The following is a 13269-nucleotide window of genomic DNA, read 5'->3' on the forward strand; positions in this document are numbered from 1 at the left end:
GAAGCAAAGAACATGCATGTGCTTCCTTGCACCAGATCTCCAACTTGAAGCCTTTAAAGGTATACTCCTCTTGAGCCCTACAACATAAATTCTATGTTCTACCTGAGAACTTTGACTTTTCCTAATATGACATAATCCAAAACAAATGAAATAACTTAACAAATGTGCAGTTTTGTTTGGATAACTAAGATTTTATTAGCATCTCTCTGACACAAGCTATGGTTGACAAATTATTCTTCATTGCCCCATAGCTGACATAGGTCTCTAATGCAGATCATAGATTGCTTGTTCATTTGACAGTATATATACTACCTATGTCTTCTAACCTCTACATAGTTCCTTTGAAAACTGTTTTTAAATCTTTTTAAATTGCAAACACCAATCATCTGTCAACATTTCCATTGGACCACCATGAACCATTATCAAATGTTTAACTGGTAACATTTGCATGAGAGCTTGACAGACTGCTTGCAGATTTCCCACTGGGACCTGACAAACCACCAGTGGCCCCCACACTTTGAGACTGGTTAATTTAGAACATGTTATTTGTTATAAGTCTTCCAATGAATTCTTCCTTTTCTGTCTCACTAATCCTAGCATCTATCACAGTGGATCAAAACCAAATGTTGGGGGGGGAGGGGGGGGAGTAAAAAGAACAGAAAGAACAGAATATGATACTGTGAAAGCCAAAGAAATTGCTTTTTCTGTACCCTGCCGTATTGAAAAATTCCCCTTCCAAATCTGAGACTGCTCATGTAACATACCCGCATCACCTATGTAAAGGGTAAAGGAATGGGAAGTCCATCACAGCAGAAATTTACATTCAGAATCTTATATTTTTATAAACATCCTATGCACCATTTATATTTTTCTTTATTTCTACAAAATTTGAAGTTTTTGAAAAGGAATATAATATTTTAAAGGATTGAAAATTAAATGCTAGAAATAGCTTTTGTATGCAAATTACATTTATATGTAGTTGTTCAGCAAGCTATTCTACTTATGCACAGCATAGAAATAATAGTGATTATAACATTTTCTGCTCAGAATTTTGGTTATAATCATTCTGGTATGGGAAGAATATATACTTGTGAAGAGGTTCAGATCTTGTGAGCTGTGATGAACTGTATAGCCCTTGATTTCTTCTATTTCATTAATAATAAATTATTTATTATTTAATACTTTTACCACATTAAGTTGTCTGTATTTCCTTCTCTATAGATATTTATAACATAAGATTTTTTTGCAGATTTTGAATGCCTGGAGCCAGTCTGAGAATTTTTAAAGGGTCTAATTTTCTGAAGACATTAGGCAGACATCTTCCTTTTAAGACTTTGATCTTAATTATGTTACCTCTCTCTATTAAAGAGTTGCAAATTAACATTGTGAATTCTTTTACAGGGGATATGAATATCTTTATTTTGATTTTACATAAAGATGGCATGATGGGTAACAATACTGTTTTCACTTGGTAACTTTAATTTCACTAATCCTGCACGAATAACCTGCAGGCTGCTCTCCCTTGGAGGGGACCATACCCTTGCGTGGGTCACCCACAGCTGCAGTCTTTCATAGGCAGACCTTAAGGAGCATTGAGTGTGTCCTTCTAATACTGCATCACCAACCACCTCCTCAGCAACATCCCCTGCCATGCATCTCCTCCATTTCATTTCTCCATCTCTTCACATTTTTCCTCATGAAGTCCCTTTTAACATAAGCATATCTTTACTTTTGGGTGTCCTCTGTGAGCCTGCATGTCTCCTCCAGTCTTTGCTGCCACAGCTGCTACTGCCCTTTCTTGCATGAGTCTGAGCAGAGGAGCCATGCCTTGGGACACTGTTTCCACCTGTTGCTGAGCTGGCCCAAGGCCGTTCATGGCTGCCTCTTCCACAGGGCACCCTGCAGTCCATACTCCCAATTTCTGCCTTTTATTCCCAATACAACTAATTGAAAATTGAAAAGCCAAATTTTTTGAACACATAACCACTGCTTTTCAAAGCCATTATGTGACCTAAATACATGACTGCAGGATCTAAACTGAGTATACATGCATACCCTGTTCAACTTCTTTCACCATCTCTGCAAACAAAAGACTTTAAAAATCAATTAAGCTGTCAAAGTGTAATAATTCATTTAATTGTAATTCCTTGAATTAATTAATTTGTCAAAACTGAATCACTCAACATGGCTGATACCTAGCATTGGTCTCCAAGACCTCTTACAAACTGATACTTACAGTGACATACTCCCACTCCTAAACTGTAGCAAAACCACTTTATTAGGCAGATGAAAAGACACAAAGATACTTCATAGACTATGCAAATCACCTTTCTCTTTTTTCTCCTTTTCTTCTTTTTTTTTTTTTTAAAAAAAAGGAACTCTTTTAAAGTATTTTATTCTGAAATTTTATTTATTGAAATTATCCCAAAATGTTCCAGTTATCAGTGGAATATAACTTCAAAATTTAGAAAACTGGAAAGAATTTTTTTTTTTCATTGCTGCAATCCAGAAAAAAAAAAAAAAAAAAAAAAAAAAAGTAGTCAAAAGCAATTGTACAGAAACAGTGCTATGCCTTATTTTTTGTTCTGCTAGAATTAGAAATCTTGTTGTCTAGAGCCAAAACCTTAAGAGCTAATGACTTCCTAGGGAAACCAAAGATCATAGAGCTTGGAAAACCCTCCAGAAGCCATTTAATTCATTCTTCCACCTTTAACACTTTCATTTCTCAAATTTCTCCATTGATAACTTTCCCTCTTTGCTGGACACTGACAAAGAATGTCCTAAATCTTCTACTCATACCTATTGTCTTTAAAATTACATATCATTTTCTACCTTTAGCTTTCAGCTTTTGTCTTAATATGTTTTTCCTGTGCTCAGATGTAGCATCAGTTTTAATTTCCCCTATTCTTTCTAGAGCTCCAGGTCTTGAAAGAACTCACAGTTTGACCAAGTCTTCTTGTATTCTCCATCTTTCTGATTCATGTCATTTTTTTACCTACTTTCTTCAATTCTTTTTTTCTATTAGGTAAAACAAATTTCTTCGGAGGTATCTGAACTTGCTGAAGATTGCCTGCCAGAAATATGGAGATTTGGCTTTCCTGCTTTTCCCATTCACATGTTTATAAACTTTAAGTAACTATTCCCCAAGCTGTCATTCACTGTTGTTTTCTCAACAGTTCCTCCCTATCACATATTCTAGTAATTTACTGCACAATTCACTGGGCAGTGTTAAATTTACTTTGCCACCACATTTGTGGTGATTCTGCTTTTTGCCATCAAGATGTTTTATTCTCCCTCTTCCTCCTGCTTTAACTGTTATCTTTACACATGGAACTTGCTCCTACAGCAGGATGCCTAAGGGGAGCCACACAGGGTCACTGCCTGGAGCCTCCTTTGTCTTTTTCTCCATGAACCTTTGGACCTGCTCTATGCTATTCCCAGAGCTTCCATTAGAAGGAAGAGTTGGAAAACTCCTGGCAGCCTCCAATAACATCTCAACATCAGGATCCTGATAGGCAGCATACTTGCTGCTATATCAGGTCCAAACTATGGAGGAATGTCTCCCATATGCTCAGGATGGAATTACCTGCAACCACCTTGACCATGTTTTGTTTCCTCCTACAAACCTTGGTCCTGAACCTCACAGCCTTGGGTTGCACAGCTTTGTCTTCTTGCCCACAACATTTCTGAAATACAGAAAGTTTCTTGGTGGTTAACTTCTTTGTTGTCCCTATAACATCTGTATGGGTCCAATTCTTTGCCTACAGTTGTGTAGAAATTCATAGATAACCAAAGAACTTTATTTTATCCTTAATCTCAATTGGCAGCTTCCTTGGTTCATAATATCTTCGATCAGATACAAAAAGTGCGAGGAAGGGGGAAAGAGGGAACCCACTCCTAGAAAGAAGCACGATAAGCCAATCTCTAGTACAGTGGTGTTACAAATCCCTTAAAACAGGACCTCTAAAGGATGTGGTGCTGACCCTTTAGCAGGCATGGCGCACTTTAGTATAATTACATCCTCTCTTTGTCCCAAAACCTAGGAAGATTTTTACGTTGTCTTTTTGAGATTGAAGTCATAAAATTAGGTCAACTGTGGGCAATATATTCAGCTTGCTTTCATACACTGCAAGCCTTGTTAGCAGGGCCTCACAAAGCATCTCTTGAAAAAGGAATACAAGATGCTCTTTGTAAATAAAAGTTCATGAGTCTGAGTAATGAAGTCGTTTTCCAAAATTGCAGTGAATGATATTCTTTTTCACAAGCCGAGAAACGGAGAGGTGGGCTTGAGGAAAAGGATTTCAATGAAGCATGTTAGAGCAACCACTTTACACTATTAGCCCATGGCACAGCCAGGCTGCCTCCCTCCTCCTCCTCCTCCCGCCCACAGCCTCCCCTCCTCCAAGCCAAAAGAAAAGATTTGTCGAGCGGCTTTTTAATAAATTTGGCACCTTCCTGCATTCCACTGAATAAATTGGAGATGTTAAAAAATAAAAATAAAAAAAAATAGCTGTCACAAGTGCCCCTGCTTGGTGCAGAGAGGTCGATGGTGCCCAGGCGGGGTTGTGGGGGTGGCGCAGGGGGAGGAAAGGCTGACCTCACTTTCTGAACAGCAAAGTTTGAGTGGGAGGGTCTGGGCACGAAAGGTAAAAAGGGAACGATGTGAACATGTGAAGGAAGCCAGAGCACTGAGCACAGCGTCAGTCTGTATCCTGACAGGGGGAGATAAGGTGGCTGGGGAGCCAGCGGTGCTTTCCTGGAATACAATCTCCGTTTGACACTCTCTGCTTAAGCACTGCCCATCTGTATGTTATTGAGCTGGAGCCTCTGGGGAAAAAGAGGAGCCACAGGCACAGAGAGTGAACGAGGGAGGCAGCAAAAGCGCTTTTCTTCCCTTCCTTTCTTTTTTTTTTTTTTTTTTCTCCCTTTTAAATAAGGATCTGGTTAGACTGCCTTGAAGTGCCACATCTGGAAACTGAACACTGAAAGTTAAAATAACTGAGGCACCACTAAGCCAAGGGGGGCTGATTGCAGAAGAGGGTAAACAATTACTAAGACGCTAGAAGACCACTGCTGGATGTGAGGGGAGGAAATGGCTTTGATCTCCGCCTGGCCCCTGGTTTTTCCAATATTATTCTTTTTGAGATGCTTCTCCTCCAGCACAGCCTCGAGCGCGGGAGGCGCCTTTCAGTTTGACATTGAAGGTAGCTCAGCGGTCAGCGCACACGAAGCCACTGTTATCAGAGGGCAGCAGCAGGCAGTAGCTACTGGAAGCTGGGTGCCTTTTGCTGAGGTACAGTAACTGCGTTCTCTCTCTGGTGTCTGCGCTTTCCTGCTTTCATCTGTCTGTGTTGAAGTTCCCATCTGGTTAACGTTAGCTTAATCATTCGATCCTTAAAGCGATACCGGAGATTTTTTGCGGGGGGTCTGAGACACTGCATTTGGAGACTAGAGATATACAGCTCAGGACTTCAAAATGTACACATGCCATGCCTGCTGTGAGCAGACAGCTGCTGTACTCTGCAGTGAGACCAGCTTAGCACGTCTCTGACTTTCCTGCCAACATAACTAAGCAGGCCTGTACAAACAGAGCTGTTTTACAAGGGTTAATTGTCACAACACTTTCCTGCTTGCTCCGTGTATTGCCTGGGATTTTAACTCACTTAAATTTCCAGTCTCTCTTTCGGGGGCAAACACCATACTTGAGAGTTTTTTGCTTCTGTCTCTGAATGCCATCCACCTCCAAAATCTGAAGTTCTTTCTGGTGATGAGAGCAAGGATAATAAATCAAATGTGTGTAGGAAACTGCCTGCAGAGAAAACACCTGCAGAGATTTTAAGCCTTCCAAAAAGTACGAGGTTGGGATTAGTGACAAATGAAATTAGAGAGACCTGAGAAGTAATTTGACTGTGGAAAATTTTCCTGCAGTCCCTGTATTTGGGGATTGGTTGATACTTCTCATTCTGTCATCTGGAATGAACTATTCAAAAATAAAGCTTGAGAAAACAATAAATTACTCCAGCATACTCTGAGAGGGGGAGACAGTAATGTCTCATGCGTGGGAGATGCAAAGTAGGAGGCAAATTGAGTTACATAAGGTCATGGGAAGAGAAGGAGTAGTTCTTGTAGCATTACATCCAAAAATGAGGTGCGATTAGCACAGACATGTCAGTATGACAATATCAAGATCTCAATCTCTTATACCAGAAGGCTAATCCCCCCTCCTTCCCATCCCCCCGTACTCCAATTACCAGAACTAATAGCCATGGAAATAAATGTACAAGCCTTTCAGAGGGTCGAGGTTACCGCAGCGCTGGGCAGAGCTCATCTCCACATTGCTGTGCCTCCAAGCAGCTGCACAGCCTCCCAAAACGCCTGCCCACCCTGCGAGGGATTCTCTGCGAAACATGACCTGTGTGAGAAAACTGGAGACTAAACTCTGCTCTGCTCAGTGTAGGGGCTCTCAGGAGCCATCCAGGACTTGGACGGTCTCCATGCTGTGGGATGTACATCCCTTCTCCACTGGCCTGGGATCTGGGATCCTGGCCCATGGGAGGCTGTGTTGCCACCTGTTGCTTACAAAATGGAAAGTGCCTAAATGAAAAGCCAGATTTAGGAGCCGAAGGGGTTTTGTAGCTAGATTCCACAGGATAATGGGCATAAGTGATTAATAGCCTTTCTCAATATGATTATGTGGTACATTGTTCCCAAAAGTCATGTTACTAGGCTTTACCTTAGGAAAGTGCTGTGGGACATACTGAGCATTATAAAGGAATAACAGTTCCCATCACCAATCCCAATCATCCCTAAAGTTTCATTTGTACAGTCTGACCTTATAGGCCTACTAACTGGTGTTCCTTTCAGCAGCTTATTTCAGCCCCTGTAAAGGCAACTTTTGCACTCTGTTCAGATCCCATGTTACAAACAGATGCTGCTGCCTGCAGTAGTCATGCCAAGGTCCTTGACTGCCGGAAGTTATGGCTTCATGAGGAAGGAGCTCAGGGTCCCTTGCTACCTGCAGATGCATCCCATAATTTCATTTCAGGGCCCACCTCCACAGCAACTTCTTTTGAGGCCCAGTAGGATTCCCTGTGGGGGCAAGGCTGATGGCTCTCTAGCAGTGAGAACCTCCTGCCCATCAATTCTCAAGTTGGTAATGGTAGCTGCGGAGCATACCCTAAGCCCAGAGACTGATGTGGTGGCCAAAGAATGAATTTGGTAGTCTCTTGCCAGGAAGGAGCATTTTCTCCAGCCATCAGAGACTTTCCCCCTCCTGCGGCCCACTATCCCTCACCCAGTCCTGGGAACAGGGCTTATCATAGCAGTTCTGAATTAGCCTTCTCCAAGCCCAAGTTCTTAACCCACAGCTCACAGTGAACCACAGTATAAACTCCCTTACACAGCACAGCTTGATTCAGCTCCGTCGTCCAAATATTGACTCAGGCCCATAGCTCTACCAAGCAGACAGAGGCTGTTAGTCATGTTGAATAGTGCCAAGTTATACAAGGGGGTTGGTTACTGAGACAGAGCTAGAGAAGTACACAGAGCTTTATGGTGGGCTGTGGTGCCACTCAACCGCAAAGCCAAATGTGCTGCCATAAAGGCAGAGCACAGACCATGGCAGACAAAAAGTACGGTCTTTCAGCATGTGGGGCAGGTGATGGACAGTGCTGGACCCACACATTGTTCTGCTCTTCATATCATCTTCAGAAATCTGTGAGGTCTGTAATAGTACTGGTGGGAGTTTGCAAGCTGTAACTGGTGTGATGTTCTTAACTTCTGGTAAGAGTTCATAATTATGAACCTACTGAAGAACATGCAACCCCAGTTAATGTAAACAAGCATTTTAGTGTACATTTTTTAGTTTTCCACTTCTCTTCCTTTTCCATGTTTGGCAATCTTGAACTCAGAAGAAGTTGGAGAAGTGGTTTAAAATATTCATAATTAATGCTAATATGGAGCTTTCCTGTGCCTTGGATTTGAATGAAAGTCTCTTTATGGCAGAAAAGAGACTGACTACATCTTCAATGCCATGCTAATATGATGTACCTCATCACAGAGTAGACTGTGAGTTTGAGTAGGATCTCAGGCAACATCTAATACCTTGGTGCCCTGGCTGTAAATCAATATGTAACTGGGATCCAGTATGCATAATTTAGGCACATAACCTGTAGTTAGTTTTTTTCAGTTTGAACAAGGTATTGTATTCAAGTACAAGGCCAAATTTCCCATATGGTAATGGAGACACCATTCTTTTTTTTAAAAAAAAAAAAAAAAAAAAAAAAACTATAATTCCTAGTGGTCTTCTCTGGAAGCCCTCAAAGGAGCCTCTTCACCTGCAAGGGCTATGTTGGTTCTTACTTCAGGACTGTTTAAGTTAACTTGACTAGATTCCACCAAATGAAATGTAATGTTACCTGCATAATAAGCACTAGTAATTGTCATCATGGAATAATGTATCTAGCTCTGTGCCTCTGTTTCGAGAAGAATGCTTATAGATTGATGAACATTATTCCAAAAAAGTATCATGAGAAGGATTAAATTGCTAGGAATGTAAAGATAACTGAGAGATTCTAGAATTCAACCTGCTTAGCTCAGAGGAAGATGAAGGAAAAAAAAAGAATTAATTGTGTAAGCACATACACAAGCAACATTTTTTTAATGATAGGCTGGTTCGTCTAATGCATGAAAATGAAATCATATGCAGCAAGTGGAAATTGAAAGTGACTGTGTTCAGACTAAAGGTTAGTTGTAAACTTTAATTTTAAAGGTAACTAATTAGTGAAGAATTTATCCATTTGTGTTGGACTGTCTATCAAGAGGCAGAACAAGATGCAAAGCACTCTGTCAAGTATTCACATTGCCCATGTGCTATTTAGGATGATTAAGTTTCTTGGCTTAGGAACATAAGGCAGGGGAGATGTTAGAGTGCTGATGTCCTAGGGATATGGGGAGTAAATGAGAGACAGTGAGCCCAAAGTGCTGGAACCAGTTCACCAGTGTAACCCAACTACAATTGGTGGCATTAAGTTAAAGATTGTTTTTTTCCAAATATGGACAGATTAAAATAATTTACAAGGAAGTTTCATCAGAGGTGGAAGACAAAGATTTCAAATGGACAGTCCAACCACAAACGAAAGCAAACAATTGAGTGGCAAACATCAGAAATCTTTGTTTTCAAGTTCTACACATTAGCCTGGATAGGAAGGAAGGAAAGGGGGCAGTGGGACACATCTAGTTTTGTTGAGGCACAGAGACAAGACTGAAAATCAGAGCTAACTTTTGAGAAAAATTATATCCCACTGCCAAACACACGCTTTTTTATATAAGAGGTAGGTCATACATTACCATTTGGATCTGAAGCCTGCCACTGTCCACATTTATGTTTGTAAATTCCACTGACATGATGATTTTAATTACATAGATGCAGATTTTGTTCCCTGGTAGGAGCAAAGCTGCTCATAAACAGTGGAGGAGTACAAAGTCCAAGCTGAGAGTAAACGATGGGGCAAGACTTCAAATACTGGAAAATGAGGCAAATGTTTCCCTGTGATTCACATTGTGTAGTCACTTACTTTAATGTAAAATTAATGTAAGGTGATATCCAGATGAAGATTCAATTAATTCTGATATAAATGACTACAGAAGGCTCAAGAAAACAGTGAAGAGAGACCAGTATAGGAGATCAGTTTAGGAAGGATTAATGAATTAATGGAAGAAAGAGAAAACACTCTGTGGAGACATTTGCCAAGTAAAATAAAAAGATGAACTGAAATTTCCTCTGTGGAAAGAAGGGAAGCAATTAGTGGGAAAGGAAGAAAACTAAAGCAAGAAGATGAAGGAGAGGAAAAAAAAAAAAAAAATAGAGTAAGAATGAGATAATCTAAAGTCTTAAGGCTAAAGAATATCTGAAGTAGTTGGAACAAGGCAGGAAGCCAATTCCCGTAGTGAAGGAAGGCATGATATTGTTGGATGGATGGAAGAGGAAAACTGTTTCCAGCATCAGTGCTTTTGGCTCAGGGGAAGAGCAGAGAGGCAGAAGAAGAGAAGTCCTTTAAAGGAAATGATTGTCACAGTCAAGGCAAAAAAATAGCTATTTACCATAAGAGACATAAATAAAGTTAACTGTTGGAGCTTGCACAATAAAATGACATGTTTAACAATCTTTTTTTTTTTTTTCTACCTGCCTTCTATCATCAGCTGCTGATCTAAATTCTCAAAAGCTAGAAACGATATCTGAGGTGTTTTCTTTCTGGTTTTCTAAAGCAATAAGCAATAACGAGCCCAGGAACTGTGAAAATCTCACCTCTCTAAAATGGCTTACATTAAATATCTGAAATAGAGTGATCAAAAGTCTTAGCCTCTTGTTAACAAATGCTCAAGCTATCACCAAATTGCCTTTACCCCTTCCCCCATAAGGGCTGGAACAGGAGGTCCTGCAGACTGTTTAGAGAAAGCACAATTTGATCCTTACTTGTGGCATTAATCTCTTCAAAAGAAACTAGTACTAAAAGAAGCAGCAGAAGACCTAAAGCCGAGGTCTGAGCCAAAAAGGGTTTTAGCTTGACAGAAATCTTTGTATTCTTTTAAGCTAATAGGAACTGCATCTACCTTTAAAAAAGCAGATCTTTAAATGAATTCATTTCAGACCCATAGGGTTATGTTAGGTTAACTCCCATAATGGGCACTTTGGATTTCTAGCTGTTGTTTTTTTTTCTAGTACAACAAGGTTATGTTCTGAGAAACGTCTATTAGCGGGGAGGAAGTTTTACTGCAGATGTTTGTGATTCCAGCTTAAGTTTCTCATCAAAGCTTTAATGAAAATCAGCTGCTAGGAGGAGAGCCGCCAGACCCCAAACCTTTTAAATCATAGGAAGCACAAGCAGATGGAACCAAAGGACAGGGTAGATGGATAGTGGGAAATGTTCTCCATTTCAAGAAGGTGCATAAAGCACCCACCAGAACAATGCTATTTAAACCCTGCTGTGGCAAGTTCCCACAAAGTTTTGGGCAAATACCAGAAAAGTGCCCCAAAGCTCTTTCAGAGCTGTGAAAACCAATAAAAGGCATTTCATGCCCACTCTTATTCATGACATGGGAAGGAAGGAAAGAATTAAAAGTCCAGTTTTTCCAAGGGGCACAAGAATGAGAAGCAATAAAATAATTAGTTTCTGAAGGAGAATAAGTCCTGATTTAATCTGATAACAAATATCTACATCTTTAATTGCAGCTCTTAGTGTTCAAAACCTATTCATGGGGTAACAGATATAGCTTTTGAGTAATATATTACCAGCCACTGATAATTTACAGTTTGCTTCTGGGCTTAGATTTTCAAACACCCAAATATAGACACATTTGGTTGTTATATATTTTAATTGGTTCTCTTGAACATTTGGATCTGATCCCAGCTCATTTTCAGACACTGACATGAGCTGGGGATGTTTGGGTTGTGCATCCTAATGCAAGATTCAACAATTGCTGAATAGTACTGTATACAAAGCTGTTAGAGCTCCACAGTTTTTGAAATCTAATTCTTTGTCATTAAATGATCTCAGGGAGGTTTTCCTAACTATCAGTCAGGAGACATACAATGTATACTTGGCAATGCAAGCAGATATTGACTAAATTGCAGTAAATGGGATCTGGTTTGTCATTCCTCTTTAGTTTCATTATGCAATTCTTTAGATGGTTATTTCCTTAAAATAAATACTTCAAAAATAATAGGATTCTTTTTTTTTTAAGACAAAACAACAAGAAACAGACAAAAAATCTACATTCAAGAGCCACTATGATACTAAATATGAGCCAAAGAATAACTGAGGATAGTGAAAAAATATCGTAGAAATTACTATTCCGAGTTTACAAGATTCTAAAAAGAACTAAAATATTATTTCTTAAATTCTGACATAAGTAATCCAGAGAGCATGGGAAGAATTGGTACACCTGAATGCTAAATTGAAACACAATTTAATAATTAATGAATAAAAAGAACCTACCTGCATGGACAACTTGCAATATGATCTGTAAAATATAGCCAATTTTGCTAAGACTGTAAGGCTCTGAATGATTATTAAACTCTGTCTTCCCAACAAAAATGAATTAGAATTAATTTATTCAGCCTTTCACCATCGGTGTCAGGTGTAAGAAAATGCACAGGGAAGCATTATCTAAACCAGATCATTCCTGGGCTGTGTTGTACCCCCTGTTACCACCTTATGATGCATCTTCCCCAGCATACAGGAGGAAAAAAAAAAAAAAAAAAAAAAAAAAAAAAAAAAAAAAAGAGCCTGCTGGGTAAAACATAGCATCACCTTCCCCCCCCACCCCTCCCCAGCTATTAAATGCTTACAGTCTTGGGTGCCCTAAGAAAGCTATCACTGAGTGTTGGCAAGAACTGGGGAGCACCAGTGCCTGGCAGAGGTGGGAAGGTGCTGAAGGTCAGACAAATCCCTCAGAAGGGATTTGTGCACTTCAGGCACCCATGACCACCTCCCTCAGGTTTACCATCTCAGATTTAACATTGCCCCACAAGTGCAGTAGTACATGCTTTAAGGACCATTTTTATTATTTTATCCCTTCAAAAATATTGTGTCTGTCTGGAAATCTCTCTGGGGCTGCTGTCATTTGACAATTGATTTTGTCCCCTTTATTTGTGGGACTCAGGTGAACAAAGCAGGACTCATAAAGCACATTTATGTGAGTGTTTTATGGGGACAGGGTGGATGGTGGTTAATGGGGAAACAAAGCAAGATTATTTCTCTCTTTTCTTGCAAATCATTTTCCTTGAATAAACTAGGCATTTTGTTTGAAAGAAGAAAAATCAAGTAACAATATTTCCAGCTGCAGATTTCCTATTTGCAAGAATAAGCATCTGTAACAGCAATATTTTTACTTAGGGGCTGTAGTAATAATTGCATTAGAGTGGAGGATGGTGTTAATCTCCGATCTGTAGCCAGCCTGCAGGCAGCTAAAACATTTTAGCCCTTCCCCTTTTTGGAGAAGAATGCCTTTTAAGCAGAGGCTTTGTCTTTCCCACTGTATATGGAAAAAATGACTCCGCACTTCTATGGAGAATGCCTAGCTGAGAAATGTTTATGTTGGATCCAACCCCATCTATGTTGCTGAATGGCATTTTGTTTTTCACTCGGACTGGGGAAGGGGTAACAGTCTGGAAACATTTTCAGCACAGGAAATTTTTAAAAGTTAAATACAATTACTTAGTTAAGGTAATAGATAATGTTGTTGCTCTACATAAAGCCATCTGGCTTT

The 13269-nt window shown here is 39.8% G+C and overlaps 1 protein-coding gene across 1 annotated transcript in view; it reads left to right on the plus strand.

The window, feature by feature from the left end:
* Positions 1–4648: 4648 nt before the first annotated feature.
* Positions 4649–13269, plus strand: part of LAMA4 (laminin subunit alpha 4) — a 97660-nt gene continuing 89039 nt past the window's right edge. The window contains exon 1 of the mRNA XM_035322367.1: positions 4649–5293. Coding sequence (XP_035178258.1) covers positions 5093–5293 — 201 coding nt within the window. The 5' untranslated portion in view covers positions 4649–5092. The remainder of the gene's footprint in view (positions 5294–13269) is intronic.

Source organism: Oxyura jamaicensis, chromosome 3 (genome assembly GCF_011077185.1).
Source record: "Oxyura jamaicensis isolate SHBP4307 breed ruddy duck chromosome 3, BPBGC_Ojam_1.0, whole genome shotgun sequence".
Classification (NCBI taxonomy): domain Eukaryota; kingdom Metazoa; phylum Chordata; class Aves; order Anseriformes; family Anatidae; genus Oxyura; species Oxyura jamaicensis.